Raw genomic sequence first — 21,335 nt, 5'->3', positions numbered from 1 at the left:
CGCCTTATACACCGGCAAATACGGTATATATATATTTTTGATATATATTAGGTTCTTTTTGACCCCAGACCTCTCCATAAAAATTACCTGTCATCCTTATTTCCTTATTATGTCATAATATTTCAATTATTTGTAAGCAATGTTTACATTCATTGTAAAAGGGACAGTGAAAAATGAAAAATAAAAAGTAAAAAAATAAAATAAATTTAAAGCGCACCCATACGAAAAACAATAGTGTTTGCAAAAAATGCTGTGTGACATAAAATTTCAACAATTACAGTGGGTGACCGCGATATTGTGTCAATCTCGCTCCCTTTCTCGGCGAGATTGACCACCTACGAGCCCCATCGCGGGGGCCAGTGCCGAGCTGGCTTGCTGCGATGGAGACAAAGCCGTCATAAAAACGACGGGAGATCCGACTTGGATTCCCGCCAATTCTAGCGTCGGCATTTGGTATGCATTCCCGAGAGGGAGAACTCCACGCCAATTTTTAAATAAAAAACCGACATGGGTTCCCCCCCAGGAGCATACCAGGCCCTTAGGTCTGGTATGGGTTGTAAGGAGACCCCCCTACGCAGAAAAACCGACGTAGGGGTTCCCCCTACAATCCATACCAGACCCGTATCCAAAGCACGCTACCCGGCCGGCCAGAAAAGGAGTGGGGACGAGCCAGCGCCCACCCCCTCCTGAGCCATACCAGGCTGCATGCCCTCAACATGGGGGGGTTGGGTGCTCTGGGGCAGGGGGGTGCACTGCGGGGCCCCCCCACCCCAGAGGACCCTGTCCCCATGTTGATAAGGACATGGCCTCTTCCCGACAACCCTGGCCGTTGGTTGTCAGGGTCTGCGGGCGGGGGGCTTATCAGAATATGGGAGCCCCCTCAAATAAGGGGGCCCCCAGATAACGGTCCCCCACCCTACGCGAATGGATATGGGGTACCCATTCACCTGGAGGCAAAGTGTTAAAGTTAATAAACACACGACACAAGGTTTTTTAAAATAATTTATTAGTCTGCTCCGGAGGCCCCCCCTGTCTTCTTTAGCTCTTTGACCAGGGGGGGCTTCTTCTTTCGCTATCCAGGGGGTCTTCTCCACTCTCCGGGGGTCTTCTCCACTCTCCGGGGGGTCTTCTTCTATGTTCGCCGCTCTCCGCTGTTGACTCGGCGTACCCCTGTTCTTCCTCCCGCTGTCCGGTGCCTTCTCCTTCAGGGCTGCCCGCCGCTATACTAGCGGCGGCCAGCCCGCTGTTCTGTGACGTCTTCTTCTCTTCTCTTCTTCTGCCTTCTCCCGATGTTGACACAACGCCTCTTCTCGCTGCAATGACAGGTGCGCGGCTTGCATCCGACTTATATAGGCCTCACAGTCCCATCATGCTCTGGTACCTACCCACGTGGGTAGGTATCACGTGGGTAGGTACCAGAGCATGATGGGACTGTGAGGCCTATATAAGTCGGATGCAAGCCGCGCACCTGTCATTGCAGCGAGAAGAGGCGTCGTGTCAACATCGGGAGAAGGCAGAAGAAGAGAAGAAGAAGAAGACGTCACAGAACAGCGGGCTGGCCGCCGCTAGTATAGCGGCGGGCAGCCCTGAAGGAGAAGGCACCGGACAGCGGGAGGAAGAACCGGGGTGCACCGAGTCAACAGCGGAGAGCGGCGAACATAGAAGAAGACCCCCCGGAGAGTGGAGAAGACCCCCGGAGAGTGGAGAAGACCCCCTGGATAGTGAAAGAAGAAGCCCCCCCTGGTGAAAGAGCTAAAGAAGACAGGGGGGCCTCCGGAGCAGACTAATAAATTATTTTAAAAAACCTTGTGTCGTGTGTTTATTAACTTTAACACTTTGCCTCCAGGTGAATGGGTAGGGGTACGATGTACCCCATATCCATTCACGTAGGGTGGGGGGCTGTTATCTGGGGGCCCCCTTATTTGAGGGGGCTCCCAGATTCCGATAAGCCCCCTGCCCGCAGACCCCGACAACCAACGGCCAGGGTTGTCCCTGTCCTTATCAACATGGGGACAGGGTGCTCTGGGGTGGGGGGGCCCCGCAGTGCACCCCCCTGTCCCAGAGCACCCAACCCCCCCATGTTGAGGGCATGCAGCCTGGTACGGCTCAGGAGGGGGGGGGGCGCTCGCTCGTCCCCACTCCTTTCCTGGCCGGCCGGGTAGTGTGCTTTGGATACGGGTCTGGTATGGATTGTAGGGGGACCCCCTACATCGTTTTTTCGGCGTAGGGGGGGTCTCCTTACAACCCATACCAGACCTAAGGGCCTGGTATGCTCCTGGGGGGGGGGGAACCCATGTCGGTTTTCTATTTAAAAATTGGCGTGGAGTTCTCCCTCTCGGGAATGCATACCAAATGCCAACGCTAGAATTGGCGGGAATCCAAGTCGGATCTCCCGTCGCTTCTACGACGCACTCGCTGGAATGTGCTTTGTCTATTCCAGCGAGTGCGAGATGTCGGCACCATGTCGCCGAGAATCAGCGTGATGCTGTCGTGCTAGAAACACATTCTCGGCAACATCCACTGTACCATTTTATTTTCTAGGGTCTCTGTTTAAAAAAAAAAGTATATTGTTTGGGGGTTATAAGTAATTTTCTAGCAAAAAATACTGGTTTAGACCTAAAGTGCCAAAAAAAAAAACTTGGTTGGCAAGTGGTTAATGAATTAAAAAATAAAAAGCGAAACATAATATATGCCCATTTTTTTTTGTATAATATGAAAGATGATGTCACACCTATGTATATAGGTCTATAAATGTAAATAGATATCTAACATACGTGGTAGAGGAAGCTGATCTAAGCTTATCTAAGTTAATCCTATCTATTCTGCTTGCATGACTTCATGTTTGTTCAGGGGTCCATGCTGGAATGTGAGAGTACCTAGATAGACCCAAGGTGGAGGGATTGTCACAATATGTGAATTCTCCAGCACTGGTGGAAGATTTGGTGGATTTCTTTGATTCATCGTTTTTCTCCTTGGACTATTATTTTACTATATCACCTTTGGATATTTTTTTGTGTTCAATATATTTGTTTTTGTGTTAATTTTATTTAGTTTTTCATTATTGCGCTGCACTTTTTCTGTTTTATCAGTCTCACTCAGTAGTAGTAGTAGTAGTCCACCGCCGGGCTCCACCTCTACTAGTTTCACCACATCCCACGTGGCTTCATCTGGAGGATGTAGTGAAACTAGTAGAGGTGGAGCCTGGCGGTGGACTACTACCACTACTGAGTGAGACTGTCATGTCATTTTAATGCTTTTAAAATTTCATTAAATGTGAGTTCAATGCTAGCTGGGGTGGAGTGGTTTCATTTTTAACCCCTCGGATACTGCACCATAGGAGGCACTTTCTCTCATTTTTTTTCATGTGTTGCTGAACTTTTTGGTAGTCATTGTGGATTCAAAGTTTGAAGCAGCACAGTGGAAGGAGTACCTACTTGCTTTTGATTACTTTCATCCTTTGAGCCACCAAGATTCTCAGACGATCCCTGGGAGGGAATGTTTGCACAGGGTGCAAGGCGTGTTTGACCCCTTGCAGGGTCGTTTAAAGGAGGTGATCGAGTGTTGCATGAGGTGGTGGGAGCACTCCGTTCATGGAGGTTGTTTAAAGACATCACACAAGCTTGTTTTTGTTTTGTGTTTTTTTTGCGCAACATGGATTCATTCATTTTATGTTTTTGGACTTTTTTCATATTATTGCAATATCAGTGTTTATTGCCATAATTGTTTATTTCACTTTTACAGCGCTGTCACACCTATATTGTTTTTTTATTGATTTCTGTGGGAGCACATTAGTGACAGCTACAATCTCTATCAGACCTTCAAGTTGATCATGTCACAAATGGTTAAGGAATTGTATTGTTCCTATTATTGGATGCATTAATTTCTGCAGCTTTCCTATGGTTAAAATAAAGACATAACTCTTAAAAAAAAATCAGCTGGTGTGTTAGGGATTTGCTTTTCTGCATTCAAAACAGGTAGGCAAAATGGGTTCCCAAATTAATACAAGGCAGTGTAGGAACTGATGCACCAGCTGTATCTGAGTAGAAACCTGAAGGACCCTGGGTAGGTTGGGTGCATTATCTGTAGGGATCAACAAATATAGTTATTTTGGTGCTGATACGATACCGATATTTTGGCCACCTCTCCTGCCAATAGCCAATATTTTTTGCCAATATTTTGTACATTTAAAAAAAAAAAATATTTTACACTGTCATTTTCATATTTTTTTTTAATCACTGTTATTGCTGTAATAAGGAATGTAAACATCCCTTGTGACAACAGCTCCACTGCACTTTAAAGTATTCAAAACGTCAAGATCTGCATTTTTGAATACTTTATTTTTGAAAACTGACGCCTTTAAGATGCCAGTAATCCAGGAAAGTGATGTCATGGCATTGCTTCCGGGTTACTAGATCTGATACCCGAACGAACCATCGGCTTTGTTCAGGTCATCGGCCAGCCGGCGGATGTGCAAGCTGGTTGCTCGGGCCTCCCGATGGGACGGGAGAGCCCAGGCGAGCGGCAGAAGGCGGTGGGAGGGTGGGACGTCCCCTGCCGCTGCTTGTAATAAAAGCCGAGCGGCTGCTGAGCCACATCGGTTGTTATTACAATAAAGCTGACCGTCTGCCCTAAACAACAGTACCGGGGTGATGCATGCAGCTGCATGCATCACCCCGGTGAAACCCCTTGAAGCAATATCGGTAACATCGGTCAGTTTGTTGACCGATACCGATACTTTGAAAAAGTGAATATCGCTGGCAATAATCGACCTCACCGATAATCGGTCGATCCCTAATTATCTGTATGCATTTCAATGCTTAATTTTTTATTTTAGCTAGAACATACCTTTAAATTATTTTAATGCTTGCACTAGCAGCAGTTCTTCTTTTTTTTTTTTGTGAAGAAATTAGTTACAGTGATGCTAAAGGATTTTTAAAAAATAATAAAGATGTCATACTTAACTGCGCTGTGCAATGGTTTTGCACAGAGCAGCGCCAATCCTCTGCTTCTGTGGTCCCCTGCCAGAAATCCTGGCTCCTCCCTCCCTGTGTGCACTGATGTGGGCTTGCTCCCGAGCCATGCTCTGTGTGTCAACTCACACACACAATGTGGCTCGGCCCCACAACCATTCTCTCCTCATTGGTTGTAATTAACAGCAGCAGCAGGAGGCAATGGCTTCTGCTGCTGCCTCAATCTCCAGTGAGGGGAGAGAAAAAGTGGAGAGAGCCGCTGCTGATAGGCACAGCGCTGGATTGTAATTGGGCTCAGATAGTTATAAGGGGGGGGGGGCGTAGGGGGGTCTACACAGAAGGATTTTTTGATTGTATTGCAGAGAATGCTTTAAAGTAAAAAAAAACTTCTACCTTTAGAATCACTGTAAGTATACTCTAAAGCCAGTGTTAAGGATCTGTATTGATGTGCTACCCTTTTTCTTTTTTTTTTTCATTACACTGTTTCTCCTTTTTTCCCATCTACTGTATAATTAAATAATTTTACTTTTGGATAGCGTGGGGAGGAATTAGAACACCTGTCATGTTTTAAGGAGATTCCCCTTCTCAATTTGTCAAGTTTACTATTATTACCGAAAGTGAAAGTGAAAAATCTCCAAATGTTGGTTTGTCACCAGAATATTAATAGAGGGGAAATCTTCCAATTGGGACACAAATTTTGGGGACCCTGGTAACAACTGGGGATCAGGGCCGTCTTTAAGGCAGGGCAAAAGGGGAAGCTGCCATAGGCCCTGTGATTGTTGTGGGGCCCAAAGCAGCTGCACCATACGTGCCAACTATCCCAGTTTAAATTCCCTTGTCCCTTGAAGTTTTAGTCATGTGCTGTGTCCTGATATCTCAGTGTGAAGTGCTGCTACTAATGCTGTCCAGCTCTGTCCTATTGTTGTGTACAGATGACTCACCTGCAGACCATGTGATTACATGTAAATAACCATCATTCATATGTAAATAACAGGAGCATTTATATGTAAATAAAGGCGGCATTCATATGTATATCATGCCCCTCTGCAGTGAAGAGATGATGTGGTGTAACCTCTAGCAATCAATCAGTCAGCAGTATTACTGTACAGTAATCTCTAGCAACCAATCGCAATCACTGCCTGATCTGATAGAGTAAACCGATTTTAGGTCTAGTCTAGCTGGTGGAGAGCAAAATTGCATGGGGGGGGGGGGGCAAGAATTTTTTTGCCCAGGGCCCAATCAACATTAAAGATGGCCCTGCTGGGGATTCCCTCACTTTGAAGGGATTTTCCCTCACTTCCTGTCTTGACTATGGGGCAGAAAGTGAAGAAAAATCCTCCCAATGGGACAGAGATGGCATATTAAAAAAACCTCCCTTGTTCTATTCAAAATTAAAACAAGATTTGTCTTTAGTACATTCACTTTAACGTTCACTCCACTTCACTTTAAATAATCAGTATTTGCTTGTTTAACCAGTTCCCTACCGAGCCAAAATAATATGACGTCGGCAGGAACTGTCTGTCCTTCAGAGTGGACGTCATATGACGTCCTGTGCATCGCGGGTGCTAGGGGGAACGCTAGGGAACCCGCGGCAACGCTCGTGGCCCGGTGCCCGGTGGTCGCGATGTCTGCCGGGCACCCGCGATTGCCAGCAAACACGGCAGGAGTGTGTGAAAACACACAGATCCAGCTCCTGTCAGAGGTGAGGAGACTGATGTGTGTTCCCAGTACAGAGGAACACAGATCGCTCTCCTCCCCTTTTGAGTCCCCCTGCCCCTACAGTTAGAAATCACTCCCAGGGAACATATTAACCCCTTCAGCGCCCCCTAGTGTTAACCCCTTCCCTGCCAGTCACATTTACACAGTAATCAGTGCAGTTTTATAGTGCTAATCGCTGTATAAATGTGAATGGTCCCAAAAACGTGTCAAAAGTGTCTGATATGTCCGCCGCAATGTCACGGTCACAATAAAAATCGCAGATCGCCGCCATTACTATCCCCTATTTTGTAGACGCTATAAATTTTGCGCAAACCAATCAATATACGCTTATTGCGATTTTTATTTTTACCAAAAATATGTAGAAGAATACGTATCGTTCTAAACTGAGAAACATTTTTTTTTTTTAAATTTGATATTTATTAAATCAAAAAGTAAAAAATATGGTGTTTTTCAAAATTGTTGCTCTTCTTTTGTTTTTCACGCAAAAAATAAAAAACGCAGAGATGATCATATACCACCAAACGAAAGCTCTATTTATGGGGTGGAAAACATAAAGATTTCATTTGGGTACAGTGTTGCATGACCGTGCAATTGTTATTCAAAATGCAACAGCGCTGAAAACTAAAAATTGGTCTGGGTAGGAAGGGGGTGAAAATGCCCTGTATGGAAGTGGTTAAGGAGCCTTGCTTTTCCATTATCCTGTTGATCCTATTTTTTTTTATAAAATTCAAATAGAAAAGTAATATTGTGTTTAAATAATAGATTTATTTCAGCATTCATTGTGATGTTAATAGTTATCCAGGATGGGTCTGAATGAGCCAACTTTGCCATTCACAGCACCCCAGTCACCGAATCTCCTGTACTCTCCAGGTCTTAAGAGATACTGTCTTCCTTTGTAGTCGGGCTCCTCATAGAAGATCCAGTTCCCCTGAAGGATGTTGCAAGAGTGGATGTTATTGTACTGGAATTGTTCTTGGACATTGGAACAATCGCTGGAGAATTCCTTCATCTGACCTTTAAAATCCTCTTTCTCAAAGATCTTTATTTGCTGGGAACCTTTATGCTGAAAAGAGGGGAAACATATTGATCATCAGAAAAAAAAACAGCCGCAGTGATTTCCATGAAACTCCTCTTACTACTGCTTACTCTGTACCATACTGATCAACCTAACACATCCTAACACAATCCACCTGAAGCGGTAACTTTCTTTCTTTTACTGCTTACTCCGGCATGTCCCATCAGCTCTTTTTACAGCTGGGTAAAAACAAAGTATAGACAAACAAAAAAAATGAGAAACATGGAAGACTAAAGACCTGTACACACGGCCCAGAATCTCGTCAGGAAAAAAAAATTTGTTTTTCCTGAAGAGATTCTTGGCAAGATTCTCTTGCCGGCCGAGTGTACACACACTCCATTCAAAAGAACCGCCGTTCTGTTGAATGACACGAGCGCGTGACGTCATCGACTACGACGAGCATGCGCTTGTCAATTTCGATGCTGTCGCCGCCATCTTGCTACACCCTACCTATGCCTTGGAAGCTACCGCGCATGCGTCAAAGTCATTTCGAGCATGCACGGGTTTCCACAGCAACAGGTAAGTATACAGATGCTCGGGTTCCTTGGCAGGAAAACACTACCGAGAATCACAACGAGAAAATAGAGAGCAGGTTCTGTATTTTTCTCGTCTAGATTCTGGGCAGTTTTCTTGACAAGAAACCTCAAAGCCTCGTACACACGCACGGTTTAGAAAGCCTGTGTACGAGGCTTAAAGGAGAAGTACAGCTTGTTTGGCTGTTCTTCTCCTGTGGATCACAGGAGTGCAGATCGTTCTGCACTCTTGTGACCCCTTTTTAGCAGACAGTGGGCTGAAGCCTGCTGTCTGCTGATGTCACAGAGCCGGCCCAGGCTCAGGAAAGATTGCGACCATATGGTTGGGATCCATCTACATGCCTGAACTGTTAACCACCTCATCCCTATAAACCCGAACACATATGAATTACACAGGTTATGTGGCTGAATAAGGTGGTAATTAAACTCACGTAGGTCCTTATCTGAATTTAATTAGCCTCAGAACCTGTGTAATTCATATGTGTTTAAAGGGATGAGGCGGCCACCCTAGAGGAGGGAGTGGGGGGTGGGGTTGAGCTGCACTGTGTGTCTATGAATGCACACAGCCCAGCTAAGGATCAAGCCTGCACATGTGACCCCATGGCAAGCAGATCGGGGCACACAGAGGAGAAGGAGCCAAGAGTGCTGGCTAGGGATCCCAGAAGAGGAGGTTTGGGGCCAATCTTTGCAAAACCATTGCACCTGCTGTGCATCATGTGACTAGACCTAGGCTGAATTCTTTGAGGCCCCGTACACACGACTGAACATGTCCACTGAAACTGGTCCACGGACCAGTTTCTGCGGACATGTCCGACCGTGTGTAGGGCCTAGCGGACAGTTTTCCGGCGGACAAAAGTTTCTTAGCATGCTAAGAAACTTGTCCGCTGGAAAAATGTCCGTTGGACATGTCCGATGGTTAGTACGACTCATCGGACATGTCCGCTGGTTATGACGTATAACCAGCGGCCCGAAATCCTGCGCATGTGTCAAATTGATTCGACGCATGCGTGGAAGCTTTGCACTTCCGTGTTCGAGAACGTCAGTGTCTTCTACGTCACCGCGTTCTCTGTCCACTGGGATTTTGGTCTGATGGTGTGTACACACATCAGACCAAAAGCTCCCAGCAGACATGTCCGCTGAAAACTGTCCACGGACCGTTTTCAGCGGACATGTCTGCTCGTGTGTACAAGGCCTTAGACAACAGAGGTATTCACTGTGGTTATGTTTGACAAAAGGAATGCCTGTAGCTTAACATCCTAGGGTTCTTTTGACATGGTGTTGACCATTACATGCCAATTGGTGCTTATGTGAGGGAGATGAAGAGAATTGGATGGATTTAGTTGTTTAACCAAAGAAAAATTGGGCAAGGCTGACAGCACTCAGTCCACAAAAATGTTATGTGTATTAAGAACTTAATGCATTTCTGGGAGAGCAACAGGTATATTTTTGTTTTTGGAGGGTCTTCAAAGGGAAAAACAGACAAAAATGTATGCATTACAGAAATGAGCTACACATTTTTTTTGGTTTTTGTTTTTCTTCCAGTTTTGGTGTCACCATTTGTGGAGAATTAAAAAAAAGGAAATACACTACTTATACTACTTACTGGCTGAATCATGCGACATGATCTGACACAGTTATTAAATCCCATCCATCTCTGGTACTCAGTGTACTCTCCCTTCTTCAGGTAATACTGATACCCCATGTAGTTGGGGCACTCATAGATCATCCAGCATCCATTATCCACACGGATGGAATTACATTTGCCTACATGTTGATGCAGATCAGAAGAGTCTGAGCTACATTCATAGGAGCGTCCCTGGAAGTCTTTGTCCTCGAAAAAGATTATCTTCCAGAAAACAAACAATACATGTATTTATTATATGCACAGTATCATTTATATGTATTCTAGAATTACTGATGCTAACCACATATCCAACATAAGCAGTCCATAGATTATTGGATTTTCTTCCCTTGCAGCATTGTGAAAGTCAATCAATTCCCCCATCAACACATTCAGTGTTAATGGGAGAATGCCTCCCACTGTGCTATTGTATTCTGCCAGCAGGGGGGAGTGGAGCCTTCCAGGGCGGCAGAATACAATGATTACTGCTAGCAGCTATATCCACTGTCAGCAATCGCATGAAGAAAAATCAGACAGGCTGGTTTTACCCAAGTCGATCAGCTTGGGTACAATCAGACTGCCCATATATGGATCAAAATTTGTCCGGTCCCTGCTGAACTGGCCAAATTTTGATCCATGTATGATCAGCTTTATTTAAACTTCTCACAGCATATATCTTTATATTACTTTGTCCAATACTTCATCTCCAAGGAGCAGATACACAAAGACCCCCACACACCTGAAATCATATTCTCATTCAGCTCTAATTCAGATTGGCACAAAATTGTTTTGTGAATACAGATGCAAACTAATATATCACATTATTATGCATTTGCACACTGGAAACCAGAAACCATAGGAAAATAAAAACTCCAGGACCTATTATTCTTTTAGCCAAATCCAGCCATAAGTGCGGATTCTCCAGCCCTTGTTGAAATTGCTTGGACTCAATACAACTTTTATCCTTTACTGAAACATAAAACAAATGCTTATATTCTTTCTGGTGTTTGGAAATGCTAGTTATATGTCAGGAAATAAATAGTACCCTACCAACTTGTCACAGGCGTGCAGTGAGGTCAGTTGCTTGTGAAATACTAGCTAGTATCAGAGCCAAATACACACAGGTTACATACACCACAATCGTTTGAGTGAGAGCAATAATTCTAGCACTAGACCTTCTCTGGACAGCTAAACATGTAACCTGTAAACAGTTTTAAAACGTTGTCTATGGAGATTCTTACAACATAAAAAGTTGTAAGGCCCCCCATTTTATTCCCTAGGGTGTCTGCTAAAACAATATATATAGGGGCAGATTCAGGTAGATCTGCGGCGGCGTAACGTATCGTATTTACGTTACATTTACGTTACACCGCCGCAAGTTTTACAGGCTTGATTCACAAAGAACTTGCCTGTAAAGTTGCAGCGGCGTAGCATAAATTCCCCGGCGCAAGCCCGCCTAATTCAAATGATCCGGGTAGGGGGCGTGGATCATTTAAATTCGTACTGCGCATGCTCCGAGTCGAAATTTCCCGCCGTGCATTGCGCGAAATTACGTTGCAACGATGTCATTTTTAGAACTTCGACGTGACTTACGTCCATTCCTATTCACGGACGACTAACGCAAAAAATATAAAAATTCAAATTTCGACGTGGGAATGACGGCCATACTTTAACATGGCAAGTCTATCTATACGCCACAAACTAGCAGCTTTAACTTTACGCCGGAAAAAGCAGACTACAGACGACGTAAGAGAATGCGACGACCGCGCGTACGTTTGTGGATCGACGGAAATAGCTCATTTGCATACCCAACGCTGAAAACTATGCAAACTCCACCCAGCGGGCGCCGAAGTATTGCATCTAAGATCCGAAGGCGTACGAAGCCGTACACCTGTCGGATCTTACCCAAATGCCGTCGTATCTTGGTTTGAGGATTCAAACTAAAGATACGACGCGGGAAATTTGAAAGTACACCGGCGTATCAGTAGATACGCCGGCGTACTTCCTCTGTGAATCTGTCCCATAATGTGTGGGGGTTCTGAGTAATTTTCTAGCAAAAAAAATTTGGATTTTATTAGAAGTGTCAGAATTGGTCTGGGTGGAAAGGGGTTAATTACCATAAGTAAGTAATATAAAAAATATTATTATATATTATTTTTAAGGTAGTTTACTATATTTTCAAAAATTGGACTCAAACAGGTGGGTTAACAGACACATTTTTTAAGTTTGAAGTTATAACTTCTCACCAGTAATTTCACAGTAAATAGATAATTAATAAATTATTATTTTATAACATATAGCATAATAATATATGATTTACCTTTTCAGCAGCAGCAGATTCTCATTTTTCCCTCTTAAATGTGTGAGAAAAAACATGGTATTGTGGGTAAATCTTAAACCCTGTTTTTTCCTTGTAGTTAAGAAGGCTGGGCTGGCAGGGAGTATTTGTCTTTTAAACACGTGCCCCCTTCTATGACACTGCAGTGAGAGGCGTGCCTCTACTGGAGCATTTTCATTGGACAGCTGGGGCCAATGGTACTTTACCATTGGTCCAAGACCCCACGCTGTCCATTGAGCTTAGTGCCTCTGATAAAAAGTGAAAAGAGGCACTGTGAGCTCATCCTCTCAGTCAAACCGAGTGTGTCAGCTTGTATTTAAACTGGCGACTCTGTATGTAGCTTCTGACAGGCTACACAAGGAGCCTCGTATCTACGGAACCATAGATGACAGAAGCCCCATTTTGACCAGTGGTGAGGTAGGACTTCAGCTACCCACCCCCCAAATTTGGAGTCTCTGTGACCCCAGGTCACTGAGCTATGACCCTCAAAGTCAATCTTTTTTTTTATGTTCATCTGCTTCACCTGACTGCACATCCCTGGTCACAGGTGACACTTGAGTTGTTCAAATGATGATATCAAACATTCCTTTGCTTAAAGTGCACCTTTACCCAGACTATGGGCATTAAAATATTTACATATTCTTAACAAACAGTAAAGGATCTTTAAAATAATTCTTACTGACCTCTCTAGCTGCAGGTACTGGGAAGCAAGGAATTTATCTTTAAATATCACAGATAAAACTCTGAAGTCAGATTTCAGCTACCGTATTTTCCGGCGTATAAGACAACTTTTTGCATCTAAAATCATGCCCCAAAAGTCGGGGGTCGTCTTATACGCAGAGTACCTGTATATCAGACGATGGCCATCCATTATTCAAAAGCCGCGCCTCCTCCTCAGACTGTTCCGTGATAGGCGGAACACAAATTTTCCCAGCAGAGCCTCTGTTTAGTGTTCTGCCTATCACGGATGCCTTCTCATCCTCGGCCTCGGACGAGAGGACATCCGTGACAGCCTGAGGAGGAGGCTCGGGTTTTGAATAATGGATGGCCGCCGTCTGACATATGGTACTCTGCAAACAGGAGAATGGTACAGTGAGGTCGGTAATGGCACAGTGAGGCATGTAATAATTGCACAGTGAGGCATGTAATGACACAGTGAGGCATGTAATGATGGCACAGTGAGGCATGTAATGATGGCACAGTGAGGCATGTATAATGGTACAGTGAGGCATGTATAATGGCACAGTGAGGCATGTATAATGGAACAGTGAGACATGTATAATGGCACAGTGAGGGGTCGTCTTATACAGTGAGTATATCCCAAAACCAACATTGTAGCTGGAAAATTTGGGGGTCGTCTTATACGCCCAGTCGTTTTATACGCCGGCAAATACGGTACTTGAAATGCAAAATGTGATCCTTTCACATGCCCATTAACATTCCTAGGTAGTGGGTAACTATGCATATACTCAGGACACTTAATTTAATACATGTTGTAGCCTATTTACCATATTTCATAATATCTAGGGCAACAGTGTGAAAGAAAAACACAGTATTAGTTAAAAAAAAATAAGAAAATGTTTTTTCCCTGACATAACCTAGCCCACCCTCCCTGAATGCATACTTACCTTGATTTGATGGTGGTGTTTGTTTACATCCAGTCTTTATTTTCCTGTCCAATTCTTTGCAACAGATTACCATAGAAATCTATCTCCAGCCTCCACAGAAGTCTATTAAGAGCTACTGCGCAGATGCAGCCAAGAACCATGGGACTTGTGGTGTGTGTCAGATCAAGCTACCTATGCATTTGGGGTGAGGGTATGCTAGGTTATAGTGGTTCTAAAGTCTGGACCTTTTTTCCCCTAATGCATTACCTGCTTTAAGGTAAAAAATGTACCAGTGTTTGCATCACCCTCTCACCTGCCTCCTCTTTTTGGTGTGCCACCGTAGGAAATGGCTTCCAGTGGTGGCACTTCAAGAAAGGGAGCAACCAAGAGTGCCGGCAGGGGATCACAGAACAAGAGGTTTGGGGCTGTTCTGGGCAAAACTATTACATAGAGCAGGTAATGATAATGTTTGTTATTTTAATTAAAAAATTACCTTTGCAAATGCTTTAAATCAAAGAAGGAGGCAAAAAGGATAAATCCACTTTGTTTTATAGTTCACTTAACATTAATTACCAAAAAGTTTCATTACTTTTCTAAGCATTAATTTTAAAATACATGGAGCTTGTTTCTTTCATAACTAGAACAGTTGTAATTGAGCCTTTACATTTATTTTTAGTTAAAAACATTGTATTTCAGAGCATGCTATGAGAAATAGCATACTACTATAACAATAAAAACTACAATGCACATATATTACCCAACCATGCACAAATTTGCTCATTTTTGGGATTCCTGGCTCTCAAATTAACTAAGGCAACATACCGTATTTTTATGCAATAATACTAAATGTTTAAACATTTGTCACAATGTTTTAAATCTGAAAATTAATGCATACTGGAGCTGCTAATTTTGGCCTGCATATACAAGCATCAATGGCTTCTGAATGGGTAACAAACAGGTTAAAGACAGAATTATGCTTTAAATATTATGATATATTTATTAAAGCTTTTTTAATTTTGGTAGTTTTATATTGTTGTAGTTTACTGAAATATTTATGGCTAAAGAAGTTATTGGAAATATTTTTTTATTTCAAGTTATATATTTTATAGCATTTTAGTTCCTTTTTGTTTTTTGAACTATCTTTTATAGTAAGCAAGTATTCTTTATACCAGAGCAGAAGGTTATTTCTGTACAACTGTTATTAAATAATGATAATAATCATAATAAGAAAAACATTTATTAAATAAAAAATAAACTAGCTTAGTTTTACCTTTCCCATCCTGAAACCAACTGGACAATGAATACTGCAGGAGCCACTGGAAAAATGATTTCATGCCCTTTAAATACTCTGTTTAGAAAATCCACCCCCTGGCTATTTTATTATCTTATTACAATGTTTTTTTTATTTTTATTTGGAACCACAGATTAATGAGTATAGACATGCTTTGTTCTTTTTTGCATCACTCTTTAATCACACTGTTGAAGTACTTTGTAATTTGCTGAATTTGCCTTCCTGTTATTGAAAGCGATTAATCCATCCAGTGGAATGAAAACTCATCAGCACATTTCCTGGGTATACAGAGATTGCATGTAATAGAAGGTGGAAACAGAGCAAAGAGTAGGCAACAATTTTAAAACAGCAACCTGTGTTAATAATAAAGTATATTTTAAATCTGCTATCTAAACTATGCACAAAATAATTACCTAAGGTTAGTTGTGAATATTCGTGGTGACAATATTCTCTAGGTTATTATGCTGATCTGTCATAAAACTGGTGAAGATAAGACACTTTGAGGATGATTTACTAAAGAAGAGAATGTTTTCTTACCAAAGATTTTTTTTTCTAAAGAATAGGCCATCCATGGTTTATTTCAAAACCTAACCTTATTTATAGACTTGTCCTTGTAATCTAAAGCAAAATAGTGTTATTTAAAATTCCCTTAAATAGAACTGGGCAATCAAAGTGTACACAGCCTTTAGACATGTTTCCACTTTTATATCCAAATTGGAATAACATTAGAAAAATATAAAAAAAATGCAGCTTAACTTTTTGGATGCTCTTACCAGGGGTCCTCAATTTATGGCTACATTTATTTAACTACAATTCCAATTATGCCTAGCCACGTCTGCGAATGTCAGAGTTTTACATTGCCTCATGGGACTTGTAGTTCCTCAACAGCTGGAGGGCCATAGTTTGAATATCCCTGCTCTAATCTGAGCCCTCCAGCAAGGAAAAATGCTACATAGATCTCTTTGTTTGTGAAGGGACTGGGCAGCTGTGTTGCCATAATTAACCATATATCTACTGTGCAGCAGATATTAATTTTGAATTGTAATTAGCTTAGAACACTTTCTGCTCTAAGAAATAGTTAATGTACATACTTGCTTTAATATTGTTCAAAAAATCTTGTAGTCAGTCATGACACCTTGTCCTGAGAAACATTTTAAAGGTATTTAACCACTTCAGCCCCGGACCATTATGCTGGTCAATGACCGGACCACAAAAAGAGCTTTCTTTTGGTGGCTTTTGGTGGCATTTGATCACCTCTGCGTTTTTTTATTTTTTGCGCTATAAACAAAAATAGAGCGACAATTTTGAAAAAAAAATGCAATATTTTTTACTTTTTGCTATAATAAATATCCCCAAAAAATATCAAAAAAAAACGTTTTTTTCCTCAGTTTAGGTCGATACGTATTCGTCTACATATTTTTAGTAAAAAAAAATTGCAATAAGCGTTTATTGATTGGTTTGCGCAAAATTTATAGCGCCTACCAAATAGGGGATAGTTTTATTGCATTTTTATTAATAATTTTTTCCCAAACAAAAATGGCGTCTTTTTTCCCCACAAGTAGAGCTTTCTTTTGGTGGCATTTGATCACCTCTAATTTATTTTTATTTTTTGCGCTATAAACAAAAATAGAGCGACAATTTTGAGAAAAAATGAATATTTTTGACTTTTTGCTATAATATTCCCCAAAAATATACAAAACAAATATTTTTTTCCTCAGTTTAGGCCGATATGTATTCTTCTACATATTTTTCGTAAAAAAATCGCAATAAGCGTTTATTGATTGGTTTGCGCAAAAGTTATAGTGTCTACAAAATAGGGGTTAGTTTCTTGGCATTTTTATTAATATTTTTTTTTTTACTATTAATGGTGGCGATCTGCGATTTTTATCAGTACTGCGACCTTATGGCAGACACTTCAGACACTTTTGACACATTTATGGGACCATTGGCATTTTTATAGCGATCAGTGCTATAAAAATGCATTGACTACAGTAAAAATGTCACTGGCAGGGAAGGGGTTAACACTAGGGGGCGATCAAGGGGTTAATTATGTTCCCTCATTGTGTTCTAACTGAAGGGGGGGTGGGACTGACTAGGGGAAATGACATATCGCTGTTCATACATTGAAATATGTTCTGAAAGAACCGGGAGCTGTGTGTTTACACACACAGCTCCCGGTTCTCGCTCTGTAACGAGCGATCGTGGGTGCCTGGCGGTGATCGTGCCCGCTGGGCACTCGCATCGGCACCAGGGGCGAGCAGGGGGCGCGCGCTCCCCTAGTGGCCGCAATGCAAAATCACGTTATATTACGCAATTTTGCGCAACCGAGCTGACCTGCCGCCATAAAACTACGGTGGGCGGTCGGCAAGTGGTTAAAACAAATGAGGTATGCTGCGTGAATGCTAACACCTAACAAACATATAGGGGGGAGGAGTTCTCAAATTTAACTGTAAAAAAGGAAATGTCCTTTAATTATTTACTAAGATAAGTATATTATTAGCAATGAAATGCAGGAAGTGAGCTGTGGTGTCTTTCAGCAGCCTCTTTGTAACAGTCCTGAGCCTCCTTCAGAGTATAAATATTTTTTTGCCAAATCTCTTGTAATGTAGTTAGTCTATTGGTAACAACAGGAATAGAAGTTGAGATAGGGAGATCGGGAATTAAAACTGAAATCAGGAATTCAATGTAGTTTAAAGATTTTTTCGAACCATCAACGCCACAGTTTGTTCAGCAGAAGGTACCTCTTTAACTGGTATAAAATGAGCCATCTTAGTGAGATGGTCAATTACTACCAAGATAGTGGTCATTTCTTTTGAGGGAGGTAAATCTACCACATAGTCCACAGAAATTGACCATCACGATCTTGATGGAACAGGGAATGGCTGGAGAAGCCCCAAAGGAGGAGCTCAGGGTGTCTTATTGCATGCACAGATTAGGCACAATACTACATAGCTTTTTACATTTTTCTTGTAACCAAGCCACCAAAAGGAACATGACAAAAGGCCAAATGGCCCTACAGCTTTAGCATCATGAACTTACCTAAGGGCCTCAACCCTTAGTAGATTCAGGTACATAGAGATGATGTGCTTGAGTCCAAATGCTGTTCTTGTATTCATGGTAAATGTCCTTAGGATGATTGAGGAGTGGGTCATTCTCATAATTTTGGAAGCCGAAATTTGGGACTTTGAGTGAGGCTGCAGACATGGTGCGGGTAAAAAAGGTACATATTTATTAAACATAAAAATGCATGGCATACATCAAAACCAGAAAACATGTAAAAGGAACGATCATTTCAAATAAATGTCATAATACTTGCCAAACACATAAATATGTGCATGTGCAGTAAAAGCAACAAGGATACAACAGTGCATAGCCAGGCGCCACATGATAATCTGTATTGATTGGTAGATACATTGAATGAATGTGCATATGTACAGATGTCATATTGACAGCAATAGCGAAGAGGATAAAAATACAAAAAACAGTAAAAAACATGGACAGTACAGTTGATCAGACCAGTGCAATGAAAACATCTGTTACATCCATAGTAGCCCGACGCGTTTTGTGTATATAAAACACTTTTCGGGGGCGGATGCTTGGAGTATCTAAAAAACATATATAATGTAATAAGATATAATTAACCACTTAAGGACCGCCCACTGTATATATACGTCCACAGAATGGCACGGCTGGGCAGATGGATGTACCTGCACGTCCTGTACATCTACCCAGCCGTGGGTCGTGGGCGCACGCCCGCGACCCGGTCCGAAGCTCCCGGACCGTGGGACCCGCGGACCCGATCGCTGCTGGGGTCCCGCGATCGGTCCCCGGAACTGAAGAACGGGGAGAGCCGCGTGTAAACACGGCTTCCCCGTGCTTCACTGTGGCGGCTGCATCGATCGTGTCATCCCCTTTATAGGGAGACACAATCGATGATGTCACTCCTACAGCCACACCCCCCTACAGTTGTAAACACACACTAGGTGAAACATAACCCCTTCAGCGCCCCCTGTGGTTAACTCCCAAACTGCAACTGTCATTTCCACAATAAAGAATGCATTTTAAATGCATTTTTTGCTGTGAAAATGACAATGGTCCCAAAAATGTGTCAAAATTGTGCGTAGTGTCCGCCATAATGTCGCAGTCATGAAAAAAATCGCTGATCGCCGCCATTAGTAGTAAAAAAAAAAAAAAATTATAAAAATGCAATAAAACTATCCCCTATTTTGTAAACGCTATAAATTTTGCGCAAACCAACCGATAAACGCTTATTGCGATTTTTTTTACCAAATATATGTAGAAGAATACGTATCGGCCTAAACTGAGGAAAAAAATATTTTTTTATATATATTTTTGGGGGATATTTATTATAGCGAAAAGTACAAAATATAGAATTTTTTTCAAAATTGTCGCTCTATTTTTGTTTATAGCGCAAAAAATAAAAACCGCAGAGGTGATCAAATACCACCAAAAGAAAGCTCTATTTGTGGGGAAAAAAAGGACGTCAATTTTGTTTGGGAGCCACGTCGCACGACCGCGCAATTGTCTGTTAAAGTGACGCAGTGTGGAATCGCAAAACCTGGCCTGGGCCTTTAGCTGCATAAAGGTCTGGGGCTTAAGTGGTTAATTGATATAGGTGATCATAGTAGGTTAGAGATGGAACAGAGATGTCCACCTTGAGTACTCACATGGAATCTTAGGTAAGTGGATGCGGTAGGTATGGAGCCAAGGCCAAAAGTTGGGTCCGCCACAGAGCTGAGGTGACATGCAGCGCACACAGGCTGGGGGCAGCAAGGATTCCCCCCCCCCCGAGTCACCACAGGACACAGTGAGCTCACATGTATGGTGTAACCAAGAGAGAAGCCAGTGGGGATAGCCAAATGGAATCTAAAATGTAATATAATGTCATGGTGTCAGTCTGTGTTGAAGCCACTTAGAAGATAAACAACCCAATTGTAAAAGATGTAAAATTGTAAAGTGTTCCCCTGCCATCCAGGTGTTGGGTTGCTCAGTTCTGGGCAGGCCATGTACCAGGTCCAGACTGAGCACACTCAGAACATGCTTAGTGCGTGTCCGTGAGACTAATAGCATTTATGCGTCAAGCCATGGCTCGGGTACTTGTTGGTGGTAAAGCAGGAACAAAGATTGTCTCTGAACAGCCGCACTCTGAACAAATTGTAGCCTTTTAGTAAAAGAAGGACAGTACTACAAGTCACAGCAAAATTAATTTAAACCTAACACTGACGCGTTTCACACTGAAACTAGTGCTTGGTCATATGAGTGCACTGATCAACTGTACTCTCCATGTTTTTCATTGGTTTTTGTATTTGTATCCTCTTCGCTATTGCTGTCAATTGCTGTCAATATGACATCTGTACATATGCACATTCATTCAATGTATCTACCAATCAATACAGATTATCATGTGGCGCCTGGCTATGCACTGTTGTATCCTTGTTGCTTTTACTGCACATGCACATATTTATGTGTTTGGCAAGTATTATGAAATGACATTTATTTGAAATGATCGTTCCTTTTACATGTTTTCTGGTTTTGATGTATGCTATGCATTTTTATGTTTAATAAATATGCACCCTTTTTACCCTCACCATGTCTGCAGCCTCACTCAAAGTCCCAAATTTCCCGCTTCCAAATTTCTGAATCAGGGATGGAGGTGCACAACACCATCTAAAGTCCCAAACTTCCCCTTTGTCCTTTTTTGGGTTATTCTCATATACCTCTTTGACGAGACTCAAAAATGTCTTGGAACTCATGGCCCCTAGGAGGTCCTTTTGAGGTAGGATTGTACTTTCAGAATCACCTTCCTTTAGAGGCTTAGACAACATCCTTGATAGGGCACCTTACCATGCCTTGATCCAGGTCAGTATGAGATAATAAAATTGTACCTGGAAAAGCATAGAGACCAACGTGTTTGTCTAGAAGACAATCTCTTGGCAGAACAAATGAATTCTACATTTTAATGATCAGTGAGAACAGTTTCAGAATGATTATCCCCTTACAGCAGATGCCTCCATTCAGAAAAGGCTTTCTTAATTGCTAGCAAATCTTTATTCCCATGATTCTTTTTGGCTGAAGACATTGAGCCCTGGTTCACATTGATGCTACTTTGAAATTGCGCTACTTTACTTGAAGTAGCGCGATTTCAAAGTAGCAAGGTCAG

General features: G+C 42.2%; 1 protein-coding gene across 1 annotated transcript; it reads right to left on the bottom strand.

The window, feature by feature from the left end:
• Window positions 1-7,434: 7,434 nt before the first annotated feature.
• Window positions 7,435-15,237, bottom strand: LOC120943814 (gamma-crystallin D-like). Its single transcript, XM_040357360.1, has 3 exons — window positions 15,134-15,237; window positions 9,901-10,143; window positions 7,435-7,752 (listed from the first exon to the last, which is right to left on the bottom strand). The coding sequence occupies exons 1-3, from the start codon at window positions 15,140-15,142 to the stop codon at window positions 7,477-7,479; spliced, it is 528 nt and encodes a 175-aa protein (XP_040213294.1). The 5' UTR covers window positions 15,143-15,237; the 3' UTR covers window positions 7,435-7,476.
• Window positions 15,238-21,335: the final 6,098 nt, after the last annotated feature.

This window comes from Rana temporaria, chromosome 6 (assembly GCF_905171775.1).
Source record: "Rana temporaria chromosome 6, aRanTem1.1, whole genome shotgun sequence".
Lineage (NCBI taxonomy): Eukaryota > Metazoa > Chordata > Amphibia > Anura > Ranidae > Rana > Rana temporaria.
The sequence above is the reverse complement of the archived record's forward strand: the minus strand, read 5'-3'. Positions and strand labels throughout refer to the sequence as shown.